This window comes from Schistocerca gregaria, chromosome 7 (genome assembly GCF_023897955.1).
Source record: "Schistocerca gregaria isolate iqSchGreg1 chromosome 7, iqSchGreg1.2, whole genome shotgun sequence".
Lineage (NCBI taxonomy): Eukaryota > Metazoa > Arthropoda > Insecta > Orthoptera > Acrididae > Schistocerca > Schistocerca gregaria.
The window spans coordinates 492,925,771-492,950,433 of NC_064926.1; the positions used below are offsets into that span (position 1 = coordinate 492,925,771).

The 24,663-nt window shown below is 37.8% G+C and overlaps 1 protein-coding gene across 1 annotated transcript in view; it reads left to right on the forward strand.

Annotated features, from left to right (window-relative positions):
- LOC126281356 (small conductance calcium-activated potassium channel protein) overlaps positions 1-24,663 on the forward strand; it is a 1,755,063-nt gene that overhangs the window by 1,624,522 nt on the left and 105,878 nt on the right. Inside the window, exon 7 of the mRNA XM_049980265.1 lies at positions 12,174-12,309. Within this exon, the coding sequence (XP_049836222.1) occupies positions 12,174-12,309 (136 nt within the window). The remainder of the gene's footprint in view (positions 1-12,173; positions 12,310-24,663) is intronic.

Sequence of the window (24,663 nt, forward strand, 5' to 3'; positions counted from 1 at the left end):
CAGTGCTCAAACCTGGCAAAAACCCTCTTGATGTGGATAGCTATTGGCCCATAAGCCTCACCAATGTTTTTGTAAGCTGCTGGAACATATATTGCGTTGGCAGTTGGGTTGGGTCCTGGAGTCAAGTGGCCTACTGGCTCTGTGCCAGGGCGTTTCCACCTGTTTGCTCTACCACTGATAATCTTCTATCCCTCAAGTTTGTCATCCGAATAGCCTTTTCCAGATGCCAACACCTTGTTGCCGTTTTTTTTATTTTTTATTTTTTTTTATTATTTATGAAGAGCATATGACACCACACGGTGACATCGTATCCTTGCCACTTTATACAAGTGGGGACTCTGAGGCCCGCTCCCAATTTTTATCTAGAATTTCCTGTCGCTTCATACTTTCCATATTCAAGTTGGTGCCTCTGATAGTTTCACTATATCCAGGAGAATGAGGTCCCACAAGGCTCTGTATTGAGTGTATCTCTATTTTTAGTGCCCATTAATGGTCTAGCAGCAGCTGTAGGGCCGGCTGTCTGTTTCACCCTCTCTGTATTCAGACAACTTCTCCATTTCATACTGCTCCACCAGTACTGATGTTGCTGAGCAGCACTTACAGGGAGCCACCCATAAAAGGGAGCCCAGGAGAATGAGGTCCCACAAGGCTCTGTATTGAGTGTATCTCTATTTTTAGTGCCCATTAACGGTCTAGCAGCAGCTGTAGGGCCGGCCGTCTGTTTCACCCTCTCTGTATTCAGACGACTTCTCCATTTCATACTGTTCCACCAGTACTGATGTTGCTAAGCAGCACCTACAGGGAGCCACCCATAAAACGCCGTCATGGGCTCTAGTCCACGGCTTCCAGTTTTCGGCCACAAAGTCATGTGTTATGCACTTCTGCCGGCATAATACCAGTCATCCAGAACAGAACTTTATCTTACTGATGATCTTCTCACTGTAGTGGAGGCACATCGATTTTTTGGACTAGTTTTCAGTGCCTGATTGACTTGGCTTCCTCACCTTCATCAGCTTAAGCAGAAGTGCTGGCAGCACCTCAATGCCCTCCGCTGCCTAAGCAACTCGAACTGGGATATAGAGTGCTGTTCAATCCCGCCTTGACTATGGTTCAGCGGCACCCTCAGCATTGCGTTTACTCATCCCTGTGCACCACAGTGGTGTTCAACTAGTGATGGGAGCTTTTGGGACAGGTCCGGTGACCAATGTCCTAGCAGAGTCCCTCCATTGCAGGTCAGGTGTGCGCAACTGTTCACCAGTTACATCACACACATTCGTAGTTCTCCTACGTATCTGAATTACTGTCTCCTTTTCCCACCCACAGCAGTTCATCTCCCACATCAGCAGCCCAGGTCAGGGCTTGCAATTGCAGTTCATGTCCGATCTCTTCTATGTGAACTGGAGTCCTTGCCTTTACCACCTATACTTGAGGTCCATTTGCATGCACCTCCATGGTGTACACCTAGGCCGCGGCTTTGCTTGGACATTCCACGTGGCCCAAAGGACTCAGCACAACCCGCAGCTCTCTGCTGTCACTTTCTCTCGATTCTTGACATGTACCGAGGCCACGAAGTGGTTTACACTGATGGCTCAATGACTGATGGTCACATTGGCTCTGCATGTGTCCATGGAGAACATATTGAACAGCATTCCTTGCCCAATGGCTGCAGTGTTTTCACTGCAGAGCTGGTGGCTGTATCTCATGCTCTTGAGCATATTCATTCATGCCCTGAGGAATCGTTTCTTCTGTGTACTGACTCCTTGAGCAGCCTACTAGCTACCGACCAATACTACCCTCGTCATACTTTGGTAGCGACCATCCAGGAGTCCCTCTATGCCCTGGACCGGTCCCGTCGTTCACTGTTGTTTGTGTGGACCCCAGGATACGTCAATCCTAGGCAACAAACTTGCTGACAGGCTGGCCAAACAGGCTCCACTGAAACTGCTTATAGAGATCGGCATTCCTATAACTGACCTGCATTCGTTTTTATGCCGCCAGGTTTTTTAGCTTTATGAGGCAGAATGGCATAGTCTCAGTACGCTCAACAAACTGCATGCCATTAAGGAGACTACGAGTGTGTGGCAGTCCTCCATGCGGGCCTCTCACAGGGACTCTGTGGTTCTCTGCTGGCTCCTCATTGGCCATGCTTGGATGATCCATGGCTACCTCCTGCACTGTGAAGGCCTGCCTCAGTGTGGAGGCAGCTCCCGGTTGACAGTGGCCCATATTCTGGAGCACTGTTTCACTTTGACTGCCCTGCAATGAAATCTTCGGTTACTTGACATGTTGCTGCTAATTTTACCTGACAATGCCTCATCGACTGATTTAGTTTTACATTTTATTCCTGAGGGTGGGTATTATCAATTGATCTAAGTTTTAGCACATGTCGTTTGTCCCTCTGTATCCTCCATCCTAGTGCTTTTAGGGTGGAGGTTTTAATGTGTTGCAGATTGGCTGGCTTCTCCTTTTTATTCTCATGGTCAGCCAGCCATGGTAATCTGCTTTGTCATTTTAATCTCTTCTACCTGTTTCTTGCGTTTCTGTGGTTTTCTTCCCCCCTTTTGTCCATTTAAGTGTGTGTTGCCCTTCTGACATTCTTGTGGTTTATCCTTTCACTCCATTTTGTGCTGTCAGTCTCACTTGTTTTATTCTCACCCTTGTGGCATTGTTTTATTCAGAACAAGGGACCGAATACCTAACAATTTGCTCCCTCCCCCCCCCACCCCCACCCCCTCTTTTAAACAAACAAACAAACCAACCAACTAACCAAAACTAACCAACCAACCAACCTTTCCTAATTCAATGGGACTGAAGACCTTTCTGTTTGATCCCCTCCCTAAAACCAACCAACCAATACAGCGAAAATAAATTCCTCAAACACAAGCATGTACACGCACTTACAAGTATTATTTCATGAGGATAGGTCAGGTGATTGACCATGTCATTGATTTTGCAGCCAGATATAATTTTAATTTGTTGTCATTCATGACACACTCTTGTGTTTGTTAGAACAATGGCAAAAATGTTATTTATCTGCCTTGAGCAGCAGAAATGGACAACACAAATAAAAAATTATCTTTATAATGTACGATTTAAAAAGGCGCTACAAAATAGATGTTTTATCCTTAACATTACTTTCTTTAATAAGCTTTACCATAATTCAGGCATAATAAAAAATTACTTTGTTCCAAACACTAGTATGTTGTATCAAATAAATAAACTAAAAATGAGTTTAAGATGTAATAGCAGCCAGGCAGCTTCTATTATATCAATCTTGATTATCTTTATTAGAAACTAGGGAAAGGAGAAACAGCTGGAGATATTCAAAAGCTCGTAGAAACATTGTCACTCTAAATGTCAATTAAGGGGACATGGAAACTGGAGAGTGCATTATGTTCATTTCTCGATCTGTAACCAGGAATTACTTATCTTTTGGCGTATTATCTCCAGTCTCAAATCCATCGATAGTTGTTTCACCTTGTGATAACCTTACCTAAGTTTTTGTCATTGGTGAGCAGATTTTTTCTCCCATCAGAATATACTTTTAAGTAGAAAGTTATCTTGTGTGTGTGCCTGTACATAGGCCTAATGCTTTGTGTTGTTCATTATAGTATTCAACATTAATAGCACTAAACAAACAACCTCCCTAACTTACAGTGTTTTAATTACGTAAGTAGTATAAAGTTGACCTTTGCGGTCTGTGCAACTGCATGTCTGTCCTAAAAGAAAAACACCAGTATGTAAAGATAATAGCACTGACATAAAGGTATCTTTATTAGTAACTTTTTGTTATTTCTCTTGATAGCACAGAATACTAATGTTACATAAATTTCCTTTGTAAATCTTCTTAAAATGCTATAGGAATCTGTAATCCTTAGGTCCCCACTGTAAATCTTCATGAGCACCATAGTGTTCATTAAGAAAACTCCATAATTCACTTGATGCATTTATTGAACAAAAATTGTATTTAAAACTGGCCAAATTAAAAATCATAGAGATTACTTGTTCTTAATGACACATAATATAAACTAATCAGAAATTTAATAGGTGTACAAATTAGCTGTCAGTATTGCTTCATCACAGTTTCTGCATTGAGCAAGTGTAGTTTACCAAGGGATATTTTTCAGACACTTAAAATGTAGCTAGTTAAATATAGATTTTGCATGGCATGGTACTTTAATCATTTCTTGCCACTTTATGAAACATATCCTATATGGAAAAGCATCTGAGTCTCAAAATATTGTGTTATTTCTTTCCTTGCAGCATGATATTAAAATTTAGATGTTGTTCATTGTGAAATAAATATGTATGACAATATGTCAATAATGGCAAGCTATGCAAGAACTGAGTATGGAATTTAGAATAGATGATAGATAATATTTTCATAACAGTTTGCCAGAACAATGAATCAATAATATTCTGCTTTAGTAATGCATCATTTGCCTTTGGTCAAAATGTTTATGACTTAATTGCTTTTATTTGCAGATATATTATCTCATTTTAGTTGACTGCACATTACATGTGTGCTCATTATTCTTGCTGAAATGCCACTGGTTCATTTTACAGGACCTAATGATTATTTTTATTTGCATGTAAAGTTAAATATATATACATATCATCTTCTCAGGTCACAATTAACATTCCCTATACCACCTTTAAAAAAAAAAAAATGGCCACTTCAAAAATACTCTGAATTCTCTGTCAGTAAACAGTAAACAGTTCTTTTATACATATTCTTTCTCACAGAAGTGGTTAAATCAACAATGTAATATACAGGAGAGTTGAGGAGTTTGGTAGATGGGAGTGAAGTGTCAGATGAAAGCTGCAAGGAAAATAAAATGACACGCCTAGATATTTCATTCAGAGAGGCTATGGCCCAAAAACTGTAAGGATTCTTGTTTGATTCCTACACTAAGTTAACCTATGTTCAGTTTATTAAAATATTCAAGGAAAAAAAGGGCTATTGTGATGCAGTGTTGTGGGGTCTGTTAGATAACCCAACACTTTGTCCCCATCTGCAAAGGACATCTTGTTGGGTTTGGAGGAGGGGAGGTTGGTCATAGCTTGAGTGTCAGTCCAGGTCATGCAGTGGCTCACCACTGACAGACATTAAACTACTCTGTGACATACTGTGGTGTGGAGATTAGAATGTGGGCACAGTTATTGACATCATTGTTCTTGTTGTCTGATTATGAAAGGCTTATGCATTTCTTCAGAACCAGCAGCCAGATACTGTTATGCTTAATGCCTTCTCCCTTCTGATTAAAGTTTCCATTGTACTTAATAATCTCTTCTGTTTACAAAAAACTGCACAAGTCTTCTTCAGTGGCAACAAAAGGATGGTGGCATCAACAGTTGTCAGTGGTCAAATTGTGTATTTAAGCTGCAGTATGCAATAGAGCAGCTTAACATTGAAAGTAGCAAGCTACTGCGTGATCCAGACCACCACTAATGATTTTTTAAATATACCAGTCATAATAAGCTGGAAATTTTAGTAGTTTTAACCTACGAGAATTCCTGTGATCATTTACTTGACTATTAGCTCTTTAGTTGTGGTGATGAAAACTTTACATTTTCTTCCTTTGGACAGTGTGTATATAATTCATATCCAGTTTCCATTTCATGAAATAAAAATTAATTAAACTGGGTCCATCTTTTTAAATAATTATGCACAATAATCTGTAAAACTGTACTGCAGTGGATTGTAGACTCATAAACAAAGTTTGACACAATTGCTTACCCTTAGGAACAAGGGATTATTCATCTAACAGAACTGCCTCTAAGGAACTCACCTTTGACAGGGTGTGAAACCTCAGTCTTTCTTCTTCTTCATCATCTGATAATATAAGATGGGTTGTAATGAAGAAAAGATTTTTTTGTGTGTTGAATAAGAAAATCACTCAGAATTCTAAGTTAAGTTATACATAACAGGACAACTGATGACTGAAACCTAGCTGGAAATAAGCTGGACATATCAGAGATAGCAATCAACATGTCAGAGAAGGGTATCAACCTACGTGAAAAAGAGGCAGACATAATATGGAATAACTAATGTAGCTTCAGACTAAATAGGTGATGTGAGGCACTCTGTAACATAATATGCTTGTGTGCTCCACTATGTGGGCAATTTTTATACTTCCTACCAGCATCCTCCTGAGAACTTTGTATGCTGGAGTGTGCTTTGCGGCATTTGTTTCATTTTTGCCACTGGCATAGCTCAAATGTGTACCAATCGCCTGAAATCAGAGCCTACACACATTTTATCTTTCTACCCTCTACTCTTCCTGCATTTATTTCATTGTCTTTCAACTCCTTCAGTAATTATTTTTTTTAATTTCTTGTGAAGCTTCTCTTCTTTGTCTTTTCATTCCTGTGGGCTGCAGCTTCTATATCTTTCTTCTTTTTCAGAATTTGCTTCCTTTGTTTTTCATACTTTCTTGATATCCATTTTTGTCTGAGCTATGCTTCTAATTTTGGTCTGCTTTTCCCTTTTCTCTGTCTGATCAGTTGCCTGTTCTGACATTTGTAACTTCTCAGGGTTTCAAGTATCTTCTGCTAATAACTCTTTGTTGTTGTTTTAGTGCCTTGACTGCTTAGTTCATTCCTATTCCAGTTTTTGCTCATGTCCTTCTTTACATTTGATATGTTGTGCGTATTGTAACAAGTTCTAGAGGTACCATTTAAGTTAATAAGATGTTAAACATAATGCTTTTGCAACATACATTTGGCCTTAAAGTTCATAGACAATGAAAATTTACACTGCAGTATTTTCAGACATAAAAATTAAACACTAAATATTGTGAGAAATTAGATGAGATAAAATTATTCTAACAAGTTCCAAATATGTGCTGGATTGGGACTCAGAGGTCTATTCTTGCTTCTCATGAACCATGTGAGCTACCCTATCACATTATATGCACCAACTCATAGCTTGCCAATGGCTTTTCTTCATTCCTTCCACTTTCCCCTGAGTGTCTCCTACAGTATTCTGCAAGATTTACCTCTAGGAAAATGGATAGGGTGGACAGTTTGACTAATCTATAACCTCATAAAACTCAGATGAAATTCTTGTACTCGCTGAACAGTGTAGACACTGTTTATTGCTCATGCACAGATAAAATTGTATTCCAGATTAGGAATTGATATGGAAGAGCTGTCTTTCACTGACAGTTCTCTTGCTACTTGAGCCATCTGGGCATACCATGAGGATAAATCCAAAATTTCAACTTACCACTAGTTGCACTCAATCTCAGCCACAACCTTGAGTCAAATTCTTTATGTACCAGTATGTCCTACAGAAGAGAGAAACTGGTCAGTTTGGCGAAAATGGAAAGAGTCATAGAGGTTATTTGTCTGTGAGTTGCTCAATGAGGCATGTTTGGCTTGGCTCTTTGTGGAAAATAGATACCAGTATCCAGCTTTCGAGACTCAGTTCAACGTATAGTTTTAAGTATCGCCAGTTTCCCTCGGTAAGAAGTTGAAACCTACTAGCAAAAAAAGTGAAATGGCATAAAACCAACTACTCAGTTAAATGTTAAATTCATTAAACAGATGGAACAAGGAAAAACACACATTGGTTATAACAAAACAGATAGTTTTGACTGCATGCCTATATTCATCTCTGGAAAAAAAATTAAAGTCCCATACTTTACTTTGAAATTCACAGTCTTAAATTGCTATCTGTGGCAAGTTTCTAGACAATGTGACATTTTCAGTGCCCTCTATGCATGTTTAAATTATAGCCTCAACAAGGAATCAAAATGATGATGATGATTCATGAATATCTCCACACAGAAACCTCAAATGCTAATATGGATGGAAATAAGTGTAATCTAACATACCACACAACACTGGTTACTATCAGTGACGTATGCCATTCTTCAAATAATTGAGATTCCAAGTAGGAAACAGCATGTGAAAAGGGGGCCAGTGTCAAATACATAGATTTTGGGCAACATCCTTATGGAGAGCTAATAGATATGGTCACTGAGCTCAGCTCACGCAGACACTGCTGTCTCCTGACCCATTCTGTGCCATATTTTCCATTACTGGACACATTAAACTTTAAGATTTATCTCTACCTAACATAACAAACTGTAAACTAACACAATGTTCTATTCAAGTATGAATGAAATGAGAATAACATTGTACAATACACATGGTGTATTTATTAGTCATTGATTCCCTTTATCTATAATAGTGCTGTATTCTACAGATGTTTTTGGATGAGTCAGTGCATGAAATTACATGCATAATTTACAGAAGTAATTTATTTATTTATTATTCAATTTCTTAAACAGTTTTACAAAAATTAAGTTTATAGATACAGTAGATGTGAAATTTTAAAGGTGAAAGATAATGTCAGCTTCTCCTACAGAATAACTGCTACAATGCTTTCTTATTTTGTTGCATTAGTTTTGTCTTCTTGGCTAACAAAAATTCCTCTTCTTACTAGGGTGCCATTAAATATCAATAGAATGATGTACCAGTTATCTGTTTCAACTTTTTAGTTGTATCTTTAATATCTAGACTACTCTGAGAAAATCCATGTCTTCCATGACACTTTAGTTTGTTCTGTAGTCCTTAAATGACTAAAGAAATATTTTCCCTTCTTGTCTTAGTTTTAATTCCTTCAGTCTGAGAGTTCACTTTAAAGCACCTTATGCTGCCCACCAGCCTCTTTTTCAGTTCATATAATCAATCACCTAGGACACTGTCACCATGCTGCTGCACTCATAGGTTCTTTCCTTAAAGGATTTCTGGCATAGGTGTTGCTAGCTATTGAAACAACTGGAGCATCACTTACTCTAATAGACAACTTCTGAAGAACAGTTAAATCTCTAAGTTCCAGAATTTTAAGATTGTTCCATTAGGAGAAATGAAGGGTAGAAAGCAGAAAATGAAGCCCAAGGTGTGGAATTTCAGAAAAAATCATTACAAACTCTGTATCTGGAGAGTAGTTCATCAAAATGCAAATCAGTACTTGACACATATTATTGCAGAGCTGAATGCATAATTGTACTATAGACAGTGAAAATCCTTTGTAATTAGTGAGATGTGGTTTTTAATTCATTTTTGGGGTGTTGCAGGACTCTATTGAGATGACTTGACAATTTGCATACACCAGTGATTCATTATAAAAAAGTAAGGAATAAAATACAGATCTTAACGAGAACAGCAGCAGCTCAGTTCCTTGTGAAGTCTTGGAAGTTGAATGTCTTATAAAGAAGAGCTTACTGTTTGTATGCTGCCATTATAATCTACTATTATTAGCCATAAGCCTCCAATTTCAGGGGCTAAATACTCAAATATACTAGTACTCACAGTTATCGTCAGGCTGTGCCATACTTTCAAAACTGACATGCAGGAAAATTTACTTGAGAACAGAGCCAGTTTAAGGTACAAGCAACACAAGCTGCCACTTGGGGTGGCAAGCTGACAGGGACACAAGGGGTGCTGCAGCTGTAAGATTTCTGTACAGGATGTATCACAGTCAGTAGTAGCTGCCTTGGGTACAAAGGGCATCTAAGTGCAAGACTTGCATGCAGTGTGTTTCACAGTCATGATTCATAATGAAAATTGACAGTAACAAGAGTGTATGAGAGGAGAAAACTGTGTATTATGGGGGGGCAGGGGGGGGGGGGGTGCCAAATGATAAGTTACTTGTGTGGAAAAATATTCTAAAACTGGACCTGCTTGAGAAAACTGTAAAATCACTCAGAGATAGAATGACTGCCCGATATTTACCTTCAGAGGTGACATTCCACTACTGATAAACTAACAGACTAGAGACCAAGAAACAAATAAGAAATCAGTTTTTTACAATGAGCATGTTATATTGGCATTGGTCATTATTAATGAAAGTAAGATGAAGGACAAGGTTGCACTGCTTCAAAAATACTAGAACACTAGAAGTTCATGTGGGAATTGCAAGGCAGAGATTCATAGCTGCTTTAAAATTTTTGTTATGTAATATCTACATGACAAGCAGTCATACCAGACTTAGAATTCAAAGGCTAATTTAAAAACATTTGTGGGCTATTTCCTCTTGATTTATATCAGTTAAAAAATAAAAATAGCAATGTTGAATAACACAGTATCAACAGAATGTATGACTATAGGAGTATACAGCAGCTAAGTTACTTAACCAAGTTCCTTACAATCAAACAGATTCACTTTCTTTTAGTGGAGAATTATATCAGCTAATACTCTATTTTGAGAACTCAGATGCTTGTAAATAATAGTTTTTCTTCACTCTCTCATTTAAACGCTAACACTGTGGACCTTGGAACAAACATGGACAGCATGGTTTCTGTGTTTCTGCCTCCCACATTTAGGTTCCACGATGAAGAGCATGCCAACTTGCTAAACTCCATGTGGCTGATCGCGATTACTTTCCTGTGCGTAGGTTATGGGGACATAGTCCCTAACACTTACTGCGGTCGCGGTATCACACTCACGTGTGGGATGATGGTAAGTGCCTCTCCCTTAAACCTTTGCATTTGAAAATCTCTGTCTTTGACAGGAAACTATTGCTAGTGAATAAATGAGAGATGATACTGTCCTGCTTCAGTTAGGAAAAGTAAGCTCACATTTAGAAAAAAAATGCAATTATAATATTGTAATAATCAATGGAGGAGTTGAAGTAATGTAAACCTAAAAAGATAAAGAAAGGAAGACATATATATCTGTTTTTCTTTTCTTTTCTTTTTTTGTTAATTCTTTTATTTAATTTCATCGTAGATAATAGCTGGTCCCTTGGGGAAAACTACTGTTTTAAAAGGCTGTGGCAGGCTCCTTTAACTGAGATAATACCATCATTGGTAATGCAGTTGCTTCATTGTCAATCCATAAAGTTTATTCCAGGCACATCAAACCTAATATGTTGTTTTCCTGAGCTGCCCTCAGATGGAAACATGAAACATTTTCTATTACTGCTGCAAACCTTCACATCTGTCTGTAGTTTCAATAGTTTGTAGAGTAAACTGTTTTACTGAGCATTCACCAATGAACCAAAAAGCTGGCTGTTCTCTGTGTTGACTCAGAAAAAAATTCAGATCTCAGAAAGCCATCCTCATCTTATAATTAAGTCATAAATGGCAGCACACTTAATTATTTTAAAATGTTTCTTTTCTTTTTTCACTAGTACATAACGCAATGAATCTAATGTCTCCAGAAATATTAAATTCTCCATTTGTAGAATAATGAACTTGCAAGGAAATGACAGGGCCTTCATTTATCTGTCTACAAATTATGGGTTAGGAGTTATTTAAAATTTAACACTATTGCAGTATTCATTATTGAGATTCTAGTATGCTGAATTCTGACACATTTTGAAGTCTTTATAATAATAGTGTCCATTTTTAAAATACTCCTTTGACTTAGTTTGGAACATGTCTTAAAACACAGTGTTTTGGCAGATTTTCTGAGATAAAAATATATAATCAACAAATTGTAACATACCTCTGCTTAAAAAAATTCTAGCACTCTGCATGACAAACAATGCATAAGAAAAGTCTTTTCTTCTTTCTTCCATAGAACCTTGATGTTTGTATTATTGACATAGCTCTTATTGTAAACAACTGAAGGTAATGTATAGTATTTATTGAAGACAACATATTATAAAGCTTATGTAGAATGCAGACACACCAAGCAGCTTGTAGTGGAAGAGGTGTTTGTTTTCATCACACTGTATCTGTTGTCTGACCTCAGTTATGTACGTTGGATGGAGACCAGTGAACAGAATCTGTTATTATTTAGAGAACATATCTTTCCTATCTCTCCATTATGAGGTACAATTGAAATCTTATGTTAGTCTTTGTATTACCATATTACCATTCATATAGTTATATGAATGATTATAGGAGGTAACCAACACTGTTCATATAGTGTGTTATCACTGTTTTCATATTTTATTAGAGTAATCTGTTGGCTCATATACTGTCAGCGTACTTTTAACTGAAAGAAGTAATAGTTTGTAATGATGATGCAGTTCACTGAAAAAATTAAAAGCTTCATTTTGAAACAGAATAAGGGAACACATTTTCTTCCCTGTAAAGTAAATGAACAATAAAATGGAGCACCGAGGTATCAGCAAGTGAGATGAGGCAAGCGGTGGCAAACCGTAAGTAGATAGCAGCACAGAGTGCGGTGCGTTTGTGTTGCCGGCACAGGTTCCATGATGAGGAGCACGCCAACCTCCTAAATGCCATGTGGCTCATCGCCATCACGTTCCTGAGCGTTGGCTTCGGAGATATCGTGCCTAACACATACTGCGGGAGGGGCATCGCTGTAACTACAGGCATCATGGTAAGTCAACAAAAGGTCCTCTAGGCATCATCCTCAAAAGTGTACCATAATAGCCATATGCATACCAGCCACTAGCTCCTGTAGTCTGAGGCACACAGTCAGCTAATGAGATCATTCATTTGCTGTTAGACAGATGTTACAAACAAAACATCTTGTATATGATATGTGTAAAACATACTAACTGTAAATATTAGTGCATAACAGTACACATGTAGGAATAATTTTTCCTAGATAACACTGTACTATGACAATGTATGCTTTGAGTTTGATACTAAAGTACTTCCAAGGGTCAAACATTTGCTTGTCATCATGTTCAGTATTTCTATAATTAAATTGTAGGAGTCTGCTGATTGTCATTGACATTAGAAGTTTCCAGTCAAATGCATCTTGCTGCTTATTAGAAATTTAGGGCTGCTGTATAGTTAACATCATAGGAAGACATCAAAGTGCAAAAATCATTCAATGTTTCTCCAGATTAAATAAAAAATTAAGATTCAGAACACCAATAAAACTGGACCTCTGAACATCCAAGATTTTTGGTGTTTATGCAGGCAACAGTTATAAATTTCATTATGTACAGAAAGTCAGCACCCTCTGTTGTAAATGCAAAAATATTTTGACTGTCAGCTGGAACTTAAATGCTTGTGGACAGAAAATTATAATGAACCCAGTGAAGAGATCATAAGAATGTAAAAGTGACAGCCACTAGCTTGCTCACAAACTAAAGTAAGAGCTTAATATTTCAGCAATAGACATATTCTTTACTTGAGATATGTGAAACATGCTTTTACAGATGTGTATGTGTTCATATCCCAGTACTAAAATTTAGACGTGTAGTCCTCGTCAAATATGAATGACAAGTACCTCATACAAATATGCAACAGGCATTGCTATATTAGGACAGAGACTGTGAATTGATTAGCTTCCAGCCAAGCAGCTCAGAAAACATAGAATTTACAGTAAGATTTTTTAGGTGGACTATGGACAAGGAATAGCCACAACAAAAAACTGACATAATGGACCATATGTGAAAGAAAAATTGTTTCCACAGATGTGTCGACACATGGCAGGATATCTCACCATAGTTGTACATTAATTTGGAATTTCTTAATACACAATGAACAAATTAATCATCCTAAGTCCACATTTGATGATAAAAGTGTATTTTTGGACAAAGTTTTGAAATAATTCAGCTTTGAAAATGTAATTTATGTATACATTTCATATAATAGTGGCACTGAAAAGCACAAAATATGATCTCTTTTAATCAACTTAAAAAATTAAATTAAAAGCAAAATAAGTTTGTACTGCAGGCAAGAGAAATACAATAAAAAACAACTAAATTTGAACTGTCACGTTAGTGTTCTGCATAGACACTAATGTTGTGCACTTTTGCATAACTGTTTAAAGTGATTTATATTTTAGTAAGTGCTTCATGTATACCTATGTCATCTCATTTTGCAGTGCATCCCACAATTTCTGAAAAATTTCATTAGCCTACTTTTACTGAAATTGTCAGTGTTCTGCCCTCAAAACAGATATAACCTCTTAACAGAGTTCACTTAAATATAAACAAATTCTAGTATCAGGAACTAAAATAAGAGTGCCCAATGACCAAAACATGCCAGTAAATATAAAGAGCTTCATTAGAAAACCACAGGGACTCTTTCCTCAAATGCCTGCATCATGTTTAATTAAGATTAGATATATGAAGCATTCCATAGTCCTGTTGTGAGATGATCTTCATGGATGTGGAATGTGGCAGATAACTTGTGGCAGATAACTTTATGGATAACAGTCATGATAGGTTCCTGCCAGCTATCTTACAGTGTCCTCTGACCATTTGTCCTTTCCCCCCATGACTTGCCTTTCCTGAATTATATTTCATTGTCTTGTGTATGTTTTAACTTTTTTCATTACAGTGATTATTTTTACAGAGTTAATTGGCATTTTTTTCTTTGTTGAAACATGTAACAGATTAAAACTGTGTTCCTTTGGAGACAAAAAAGATGTGGATGTGTGTCCCATTGTAAACTGTCAGATAATTTTGTTACAATGGGTGCTCAGCAGCAGAGTTTCACTGTGTTTTCTCTGTTGTTGTTAGACATTTATCGGAACCTTCTGCCATTGCTTCAGTTCCTGTTTTCTTCCTAACAGACTTGCCTATCTATATAACTTTGTGTCTATACTGCCCTATGTACAGTAACCCCCATATTCTTTAAAAGGTCAGTTATCATCTATCTTCTGAATGGCCTGATGCTGCTTACCACACCTTCCACTCCTCTGACAACATCTTCATCTGAGTGTAGCACTCACACCCAATGTCCCTGGTTATTTTTTGATGCATCTGAGTCTCTGTTTTTCCTTCCAGTCCCTCCTCTTTATGGCTCCTTCTGGTGTCCCCTGATGGCTTAATTAACATCCTACCATATTGACACTCCTTCTCATCTGTATTTTTCACATTTTCTTTCCTCGCGGATTCTCCAGAAGACCACTTCATTTCTTTTCCACTTTAATCATTCTACATGCTTTCTCTTCTTTTCTTGGTGTTCATTATTCAGTTCCATTCAGTGCTGTGCTCCAGATTTACATTTTCACGAATTTATTCCTCAAATTAATGCCTATATAAGATATTAGTAGATTTCTTTTAGGGAGAAATGCCCTTCTTGCCTGTGCTAGTCTATTTTGTCTGTCATTAGTTAATTTGCTTCCAAGGCAGCAAAATTCCTTCACGTTGTCTCATACGCAGTCCTCAGTTTTGATGTTAAGTTTATGTTTAATCTCATTTCTGCTACATCTCATTAGTTTTGCCTTTCCTTGGTTTATTCTCAATCCTTGTTCCATGCTCATTAGATTGTTCATTTCATGCAACAGGTCCTATAATTCTAACTCCCTTTCACTGAAGATAGGAATACCATCTGTGAGAGTTATCATTAACATCCTTTCACTCTGAATTTTAATCCTACTCGTGAATCTTGCTTTTATTTCAATCACTACATCCTTGATGTACAGGTTGAGCTATTGGGGTGAAAGACTGCATCACTGCCTTACACCTTTTTCTATCTGAGCACTTCTCTTTCAGTTTTCAATTCTTATTGTCCATTCTTGGTTCTTGTATTACTGTACATTACCCATCTTTCCATATAGCTGCCTATACAATATCCAATTATAAATTTTTATTTAATACTCAAGCAGATAGTTATGCATACATCTCTATACCTTCATTTGTGTTTTAGTAAGCCACTGAATTGTTTGTAATGAGGGTACATGGTACACAAGTATTGTTTCTCCCTCTTCCTTTATGATTTGTGGGTGGTACATATGCTGTATAAGTCAAGATCTATCTAGTTTTACCATTCTAATATTTTACATGAATTGCATGTTGGAGGAAGAAATGTGTTTATTGATCAATATTGGAATGGAGACTGTCCAAGTCTCAGTAAGGCATAATGCCTTTGTTTTAACGTCTCTCTATCACCCAATTTGAGCTCCAGACATTGTTTTGTACTGAAAAATTTGATTTGTTATATCGGTACTCTTTAGTCTCCACCCCTCTGAAACAGTCCTAATTGCATTAGTGCCTAAGGGTTGTTCGACAAGTCATTCTTGTAACTGAATTTTCCATCTTTGCTTGTCAAAACATGCTAATAACATTTAAAAGGAAAAGCCTTCCTAATGTTCCGTAGAATTCTATTTATTTGGTCATAAACTGGCTGTCAGCTTCTTAGGCCACTTTCAGGTGACAAGTTGTCAGCCGAAGATGGCCTGATAAGCTGAAAGCTCATTCGTAACCGAATAAGTGTAATTTTACAGAACATTAGGATGTGTTCTCCTTTTTATAGTAAGTCACTCTTAATTTTTTGATAACTGTAGCTTTATAACTAGGTAAGTGATTACAGTGGTATTTATATATTACACACAGCAGAGATTGAGGTACAGTTATTTTCCTGCTAAGCCCTCATAATGGTTTCATGTGTTCATAATGTTTGTATGTTGTATAGAGTTTTTATCAACACTTAATGTCTGTTCCTTCCATTTCATCCAAGGTTTTATGGTCCTGTTAACCACCTACCAGTCAATCCGCCTGGGGAATGGTCATGCAGCCACACTTGAACATCATTTGTCACGTGTGATTGTGTGGGTTTCTGTATAATGTGAAGGTGTGCAGTGTTGCTGCAGTGAACAGTTGCAAACTACACAAGATGTTGTTGTACTTCCAGATATCTTTTGATAGGCATTGTTGTATGGGAAAGGAAAGGAGCAACGACGGAAGATATACTGAACTGTTACTTAAGTTATTGCCGACTCTTTCATTTAGTACACTGAGGGAAGGAGAGGCTTGTGAATGTCATCTGCAAAATTTTCATTTTGGAAACAGTTTATGACACACAATATGTTTGGCAATGAGAAGGCAAAGTGTTACAATGGTATTCTGAATTCCTCTACTTACATACTGTAAAGTGACGGATAATAGTCCAAACATCAAAAGTATATTATTAGAATGGAAGAGTGCCTGTTAATAATATACTCTGCTTGTGAACAACCTTCAGAACATAGAACATACAAAATATATACGATCTACTCACAGCTCTGATATGAAAACAATTGGAAGTTCATTGGATGCTTCAGAACACCACTGTGGCAGAACTGCCAGAAAATATTAATGTCTTTGCTTTTTTTGCATACATCAGCAGCATTGCATAATAGGATACCATGTATGACAGATCCATTTTTGTAGATTCATCATTCACTCACAGTTCACACTGCCACTTGGTTGTACAAAAAAAAAAAAAATGTACAATAAAGTGAAACAGAAATAACTGTCACTAACCAGTTGCAAAGTCACAGATACAAATAAAAGATCTTACAAAAACTAACTCTTGAAGCCAGTGTCTCACTCTAGAAATGGAGAGGAAAGAATTGGAGAAATGCAGGTATTTATGGCATAAGTGAAAAGCAAAAAAATGTTAATTCTACAGAAAAAACCGGATGCGTAGATTGTTAAACCCAGAGGCTCATGTCATCTGTTATTGAGAGATCAGAACATACTAGGTATTGTTTCTCTCTACATTTTTGAGCCAAAATCCAAAATTATTTCAATAATATCATTTCCACAGAAATAACATATGTTTTGTGCACTCTCCACATAAGGTACACTGTATGCTCAGACTTATACATGACAAACTACAATAGCTTAAACAGAAAAAATGTAAACTCTGTGGGCTTAGGGACACTATAAAACTGTACAGTCTACTAATAGAAAAATGCAAGATGATAATACAGTATTTTAAGAGCTGTCTTTAAATTATATTATGTAAATCAATTCATCACATAAATCTTAAAGTAAAGTTTTCAATAGCTGTAGCAGCTTATCAATTAATTACAAAGTTTTATGAGTCTCCTTGACTCCAGATCAAATGAGTTCCTTTGTATGTAACAGGACAACAAAATTCTACTTCTATAAGCAGATATCTGCTAAACAGATAGAGACAACTTCATGATAGTTATGTTTGGTCAATTCATCAGACTGGCTGTGTATAATACAGTGTGTGGCTTTGATCCAAGTGTACTTTGCCTCCATATTTTGGAAGCTATATGCTGCTGTCAGTTCCATCTGGAATAGATTCCACAGTGGACTTCTCATACCATTGACTAGTGAGCTCCTTTATGGTATTAAACTATGAAAGAAAACTTACACTAAAAATTAGAAGCCACTAAAAATTTAATGTACAGTAGTAACAAATACCAAGCTCTTGGCTATCATCTGATATCATTTTCAGGTGCTACAGCATTACTTGCTCACTTCAGTTTTTGGTATTTTAGTACCATTCGAACATGTTATCAGTGAAACTACTCACTGCAAGATGTCAGGATATGTATTTTGATGAAATTTCATATGAGATTTTCTAGGAGTTTTGGATGCTGCAGACTCTGTGACATTCACCTGCTTTATTTCCTCATTTATTGTCCTCAGTGTTGATGTACTGTTATACTGGCTGCAAAATGGAGGTGGAAGCTCAACACTGACCACTTTAAATTATGTAGCTAACAGGTGCACATTTGCATTTCACAGTTTTTTACTTTCACTCTTCACAACCCCGCCCCTCCACAATATACACAGTTAATCTGTCCAGTTAACTATTGTTTAACTTTCGATAAGCCTCATTAATAGGTTGCAGGCAAACATCCAAATACTGCTACAATGGTTTACCGTTGGACATCTACAAGCAGTAAAAGTCTAACCACATAGTTTACAGTTCTTGAGGGATAAAAAGGTATGTATGGAACAGACACTGTCATTGTTTTAACACATGGTGTTACACTTATTTCACAGTTAAGTTGATGGAATGTTGTTGTTCTAACCATTACGGGTTTCTCGTCTGAAACTCAGCCGTGGACTGATTGTCTCAGGATCAAAAATTGGGCCCTTGTATATCCACACAACAATAGGCACTGAAACTACACATTGTTTTAAGTTTAAATTCTGGAAATTCCAATTAAAAGTTAACTCATTAAATTAACTGAATACTGCAAAAAATTGCGTCTTTTTAATAGTTTCTTCTGCTATAATCATTAGACCAAACCATTTGTTTAAATGATGAAATTAATGGATATAGTTAAACAAACAATACTTTTGACAAAGCTAGTAATTACTTTAGAATTAATTAAGGGATGGCTTTGCAGTTCAATTTTTAGACAGAAAATTTCACTTTCTCAATGTTTACTATTTTTCACAAGCACTTTCACACTTTTAATGATCATTAAAACACTTTCTCATAAAGTTGTCCATGCCTTCAACAGGTCCAAGTGGCAGTTAGTAAGGAAATGCACTGCTATCAGTTCCCTTGGAGGTAGTTCTCCTCCCCCACAATACATGAAAAATGCAGACAAAATACCCTACTTTAGTACTCTCACTTTCACTTCTAAATATAAGGAAAAGAAATTTTAACATTAATGGCAAATGATAGTCATTACATCACACAAAAATACATTACATAGTCATCATGACATCACCATAATTAGTACTAAAATTGACTATAGTACGAAAGGTGGGGACTAGTAAAATTTTAAAATCAAGTGCACATTACACTGCAAAGCATTATTCTAACTCATACCTCTGCCTGAAATTGGTTGAACTTGAAAGACTTTTATTTCTTTCCCATTTGCAAAATATTGCCTTAGTGTCTAATATATGTACATTACCTCTAGTAAAAACTCAGATGTGCAGTAGCATAGATTTACTAATCATTACGTTATGAAAAAAGAATAGTCACCATCACATAACTTAGTTACTACTCAAATCAAAATTAAGGGATGTAAGTTGCACCAAATCGTTGCCCCACATCTCTACTCAACTCTGAGCATTACTCTCATTCAACTAGAAAATTAAATCCTCACAAAAATCACAAAATGTTATCAAATAGTTGACCTGCCAGAACATTCACATCAGTCCAGCACTACAGTTATCAGTTAATCAGCAAAATTTCTTTTCTTCATCCCAGTATTACCACCTTAAGCTCATAATTCAGCAGAACAAAAATAGAAGTTTTCAGATAACCTATAGATCCAATGATGCAGCATTATATGACTGGCACCTCACTAAAATATTACTCTTTCTGTTAAGCTCTCATTCCCAACTGCAGTGTCATGAATTGCTCAATATACCCAATGTTTCCTAGTTCAAAAATAGATAATATAGTTACAAGACATTTGTTTTTATACAGTTACGTACTCAATCAAAAAAAAAAAAAAAAAAAAAATAAAGGTCCTTACTGCAGAGACAGGCTCCCTAACCATTAACAACATAACATTATTCATTGTTTTATAATTTCATTATTATTTCATTATTACTTCATTAACTAATAAATAAACACCTGCTCTGCTTATCCAATCCAAAATTGATTCTACTGAAAAATGCTCCACAGTAACAGATCCTTATGCTAAGGCAAACTTAACTCTTATTACTGATCAGACAAAATTATCACTTAGAAAAACTATTATTTCAGTGTATTCCAACAAATTGCTTGAGATTCTAGCCTGAAGGGCAATATACATACAAATCTTGCTTATTCTTTCCACACACAGTACTCCTGGAAACTATGTCTAAAGCTGGAATTCACTAATGTTAGAAAAGGTTGTACCATGACACACTTCTATAGGTAGATAGTTATCTCCGTATACTGCTCGCACTGAACACAAGCACTTCTATTATACCACAATTAATATTCAGTTCTAGTATTCAAGATGGTTTTTACCACATATGCCTCTGCTGCTGCACTAAATTATATGAACTTCACACATGAGCTTATTACATCAGATGTTAATTATAGTTTTTAGATAATCTGCACCTTCTTCTCCACACATGCTGACACTTTTCATTTTCTGTTTACCTTACCTCTTTGTTTGACAGAAATTCTTTAACTATTGTACCAATTTACTTTGTTTCTTCCCCTTAAGATTCCACTACATATTACTAACACAACTAAATGTATATAAATAATACTGGAGAAGACTTTTCTAAAATATTCTTATACTAAAATATCCTACTGTACAAAATCACTTCAAAGTTGAAGACAGAATGTTTGTGATTCACTTATAAAGTGGATAGGAGGAGAGTTTGACTGCATCAGGAAACACGAAAAATGAGACAGACAGCTGGAGTAAGCATTGTCGCCACATAATGAATCCAACACAGTATGTTGAACCCCCTACTTGCTATTTGCACCAGAAATTAATTCCAAATATTAGATAAATGCTGAAATTTTGAATCACCAAGAAATTACACTCAAACAGCTATCCTGCCAATTCTACAGTTAACATTCCCTCTCCTTTCACACTCTTTGATAGCTTACCAGTAGCACCAATAATTTTTATTCTAGAAACATGCATCACCACTATACCCTCTGTGTCGTCAATAGATTCAAAAAATGCCTATGAAACATCATTCACTGTCCAGTATACCTTGTACACTTGCTGTTATTACAGGGTGCCACACTTCCTTTTTACTTACCATGTGATCTTCTTTATACAACAAATCCTCATTGGTCCTCTCACTGGAAAAACTTTCATCCTGCTTACCAAAATTATTATCAGACCCACTGTCACTTTCTCTATGCTTTAGATTTTGTACTCTGTCCACCTTTTTCTCCTTTTTAGTCAATTTTGAATCTACATTTTCATTTGCTTTTACCATTTTTTCCTCTACCACTACTGCACGCTTTGTTTCTACCTCTGTTTCTAAATCATTTTTAATCTGATCGATTTGGTTCTCAAGTTTAACCCTGTTTTCAGCACAAAATTTCCCAGCAGCTTTCAATTTCATTGTATCTGGAATCCACAAGCTTTGATGTGGGAATCAGTACATCCTAATCACACATGTACCATCATAGGCAGTAGCAAGATGGCTAGACAAAATTAAAATACACTCTTATCTTGAAAATGTGGCAGCTGAGCACATGGTCATGAGTGTACATGAATAGTTGACCACTGACTGTCATGAAGAATGAGGCTACAATGGCGTTTGATCAGGGAAGTAATGATGAGCCACAGGTATAACTGTCACACTCAAACATCCAGGAGTAACAAGTGACAGGGGCCTTTTTTTTGTTTGAATCAATGGTCTCCTGACTGGCTTGACATGGTCCATCATGAATTCTACCCTGTAACTATCTCTTCATCTCAGAGTAGTTCCTGAACTCTGTGTCCTCATTATTGGTGGATGTATTCCAATCTCTGTCTTCAGCTACTGTGTTTGCCTTTGTGGATTCCTTTAGTACCAAGGAAGTTATTTTCTGATGTCCTATTATCCTGTTGCTTTTTCTTGTCAGTGTCAGTGTTTTCTTCACCAGTTCTGTGGATAATGTCCTGATTTGTTACCTTGCCAGTCTGCCTAGTTTTCAACATTCTTCTGAAGCTTGCCATTTCAGATGCTGTGATTACCTTCTGTTCTGGTTGTCCCACAGTCCACAGTTCACTACCAAACAATGTTGTGCTCCAACTGTCATTCTCAGGAATTTCTTCCTCAAATTACAGCCAATCAAGTCACACTAGAACCCCAAACACTACAGTTCATCATCGGAAAACACTTCATTAACTGCATTTATGTAATGTATATATGCCTTTTCATGTTTCTACACTCCTGGAAATGGAAAAAAGAACACATTGACACCGGTGTGTCAGACCCACCATACTTGCTCTGGACACTGCGAGAGGGCTGTACAAACAACGATCACACGCACGGCACAGCAGACACACCAGGAACCGCGGTGTTGGCCATCGAATGGCGCTAGCTGCGCAGCATTTGTGCACTGCCGCCATCAGTGTCAGCCCATTTGCCATGGCATATGGAGCTCCATCGCAGTCTTTAACACTGGTAGCATGCCGCGACAGCGTGGACATGAACCGTATGTGCAGTTGACGGACTTTGAGCGAGGGCATATAGTGGGCATGCGGGAGGCCAGGTGGACGTACCGCCGAATTGCTCAACACGTGGGGCGTGAGGTCTCCACAGTACATTGATGTTGTCACCAGTGGTCGGCGGAAGGTGCATGTGCCCGTCGACCTGGGACCGGACCGCAGCGACGCACGGATGCACGCCAAGACAGTAGGATCCTACGCAGTGCTGTAGGGGACTGCACCGCCACTTCCCAGCAAATTAGGGACACTGTTGCTCCTGGGGTATCGGCGAGGACCATTCGCAACTGTCTCCATGAAGCTGGGCTATGGTCCTGCACACTGTTAGGCCGTCTTCCGCTCACGCCCTAACATCGTGCAGCCCGCCTCCAGTGGTGTCGCGACAGGCATGAATGGAGGGACGAATGGAGACATGTCATCTTCAGCAATGAGAGTCGCTTCTGCCTTGGTGCCAATGATGGTCGTATGTGTGTTTGGCGCCGTGCAGGTGAGTGCCACAATCAGGACTGCATACGACCGAGGCACACAGGGCCAACACCCGGCATCATGGTGTGGGGAGCGATCTCCTACACTGGCTGTACACCTCTGGTGATCGTCGAGGGGACACTAAATAGTGCACGGTACATCCAAACCGTCATCGAACCCATCGTTCTACCATTCCTAGACCGGCAAGGGAACTTGCTGTTCCAACAGGACAATCCACGTCCACATGTATCCCGTGCCACCCAACGTGCTCTAGAAGGTGTAAGTCAACTACCCTGGCCAGCAAAATCTCCGGATCTGTCCCCCATTGAGCATGTTTGGGACTGGATGAAGCATCATCTCACGCGGTCTGCACGTCCAGCACGAACGCTGGTCCAACTGAGGCGCCAGGTGGAAATGGCATGGCAAGCCGTTCCACAGGACTACATCCAGCATCTCTATGATCGTCTCCATGGGAGAATAGCAGCCTGCGTTGCTGCGAAAGGTGGATATACACTGTACTAGTGCCGACATTGTGCATGCTCTGTTGCCTGTGTCTATGTGCCTGTGGTTCTGTCAGTGTGATCATGTGATGTATCTGACCCCAGGAATGTGTCAATAAAGTTTCCCCTTCCTGGGACAATGAATTCACGGTGTTCTTATTTCAATTTCCAGGAGTGTACAATAAGGCCAGAAATTAAAACAAGTGTGAATGTCATAAATGGCCTATATATAGAAATTCTACATTGACTATTTTCAACATTAATGTCATACTGATGAGGAAAATAGTAATGAGTGACATGGTTTCTTTTAGATGTAAAGTAGATAACATTTGAGACAGTGCATTAATGAAAGCTAATAATTATGGCTTGTGACGTGCCCTGGAGTTTAAATGGTGTCAAAGGCAAACATCATGTAATATTTTCTTGCTGGAACATAATAATGAAATATGTTGTTGGATGAAGTATTTGCGCGCACAAGACAGTAAAGACCAGTACTTTTATCTTAATTTTTGATCTTCTCTTCAGAATGCAAATCAATGTACAATCTAATTTTTATTGATATCCATATACAGCTGTATTTGTACAAACAGAAGAACCTTAACTATAGTAATATTTGACATTTGTGTACCTACATTTTGTTTTCAATTTGTCACAGTATTTCAGAATTAATTTACTTAGTGTTACACCACTGGAGGCGGGCTGCACGATGTTGGGGCGTGAGGGGAAGACGGCCTAACGGTGTGCAGGACCGTAGCCCAGCTTCATGGAGACGGTTCTCCAGTTTTCCACAGCATTCAGACAGGACATCCAAGAGATTTGTATGCGGATAGCTGGACCTCCTGCCATGAACCTTGTTTCAATGTTGTCATGCTGTGTGCTGCACTCCATTTTTGTTCACAGACTTCCACACCAGATGTCCCTCTGGTATTAGCCCAGCCCTTGCACACGATGTCATTCATTATCAGCCCTTTTGGCA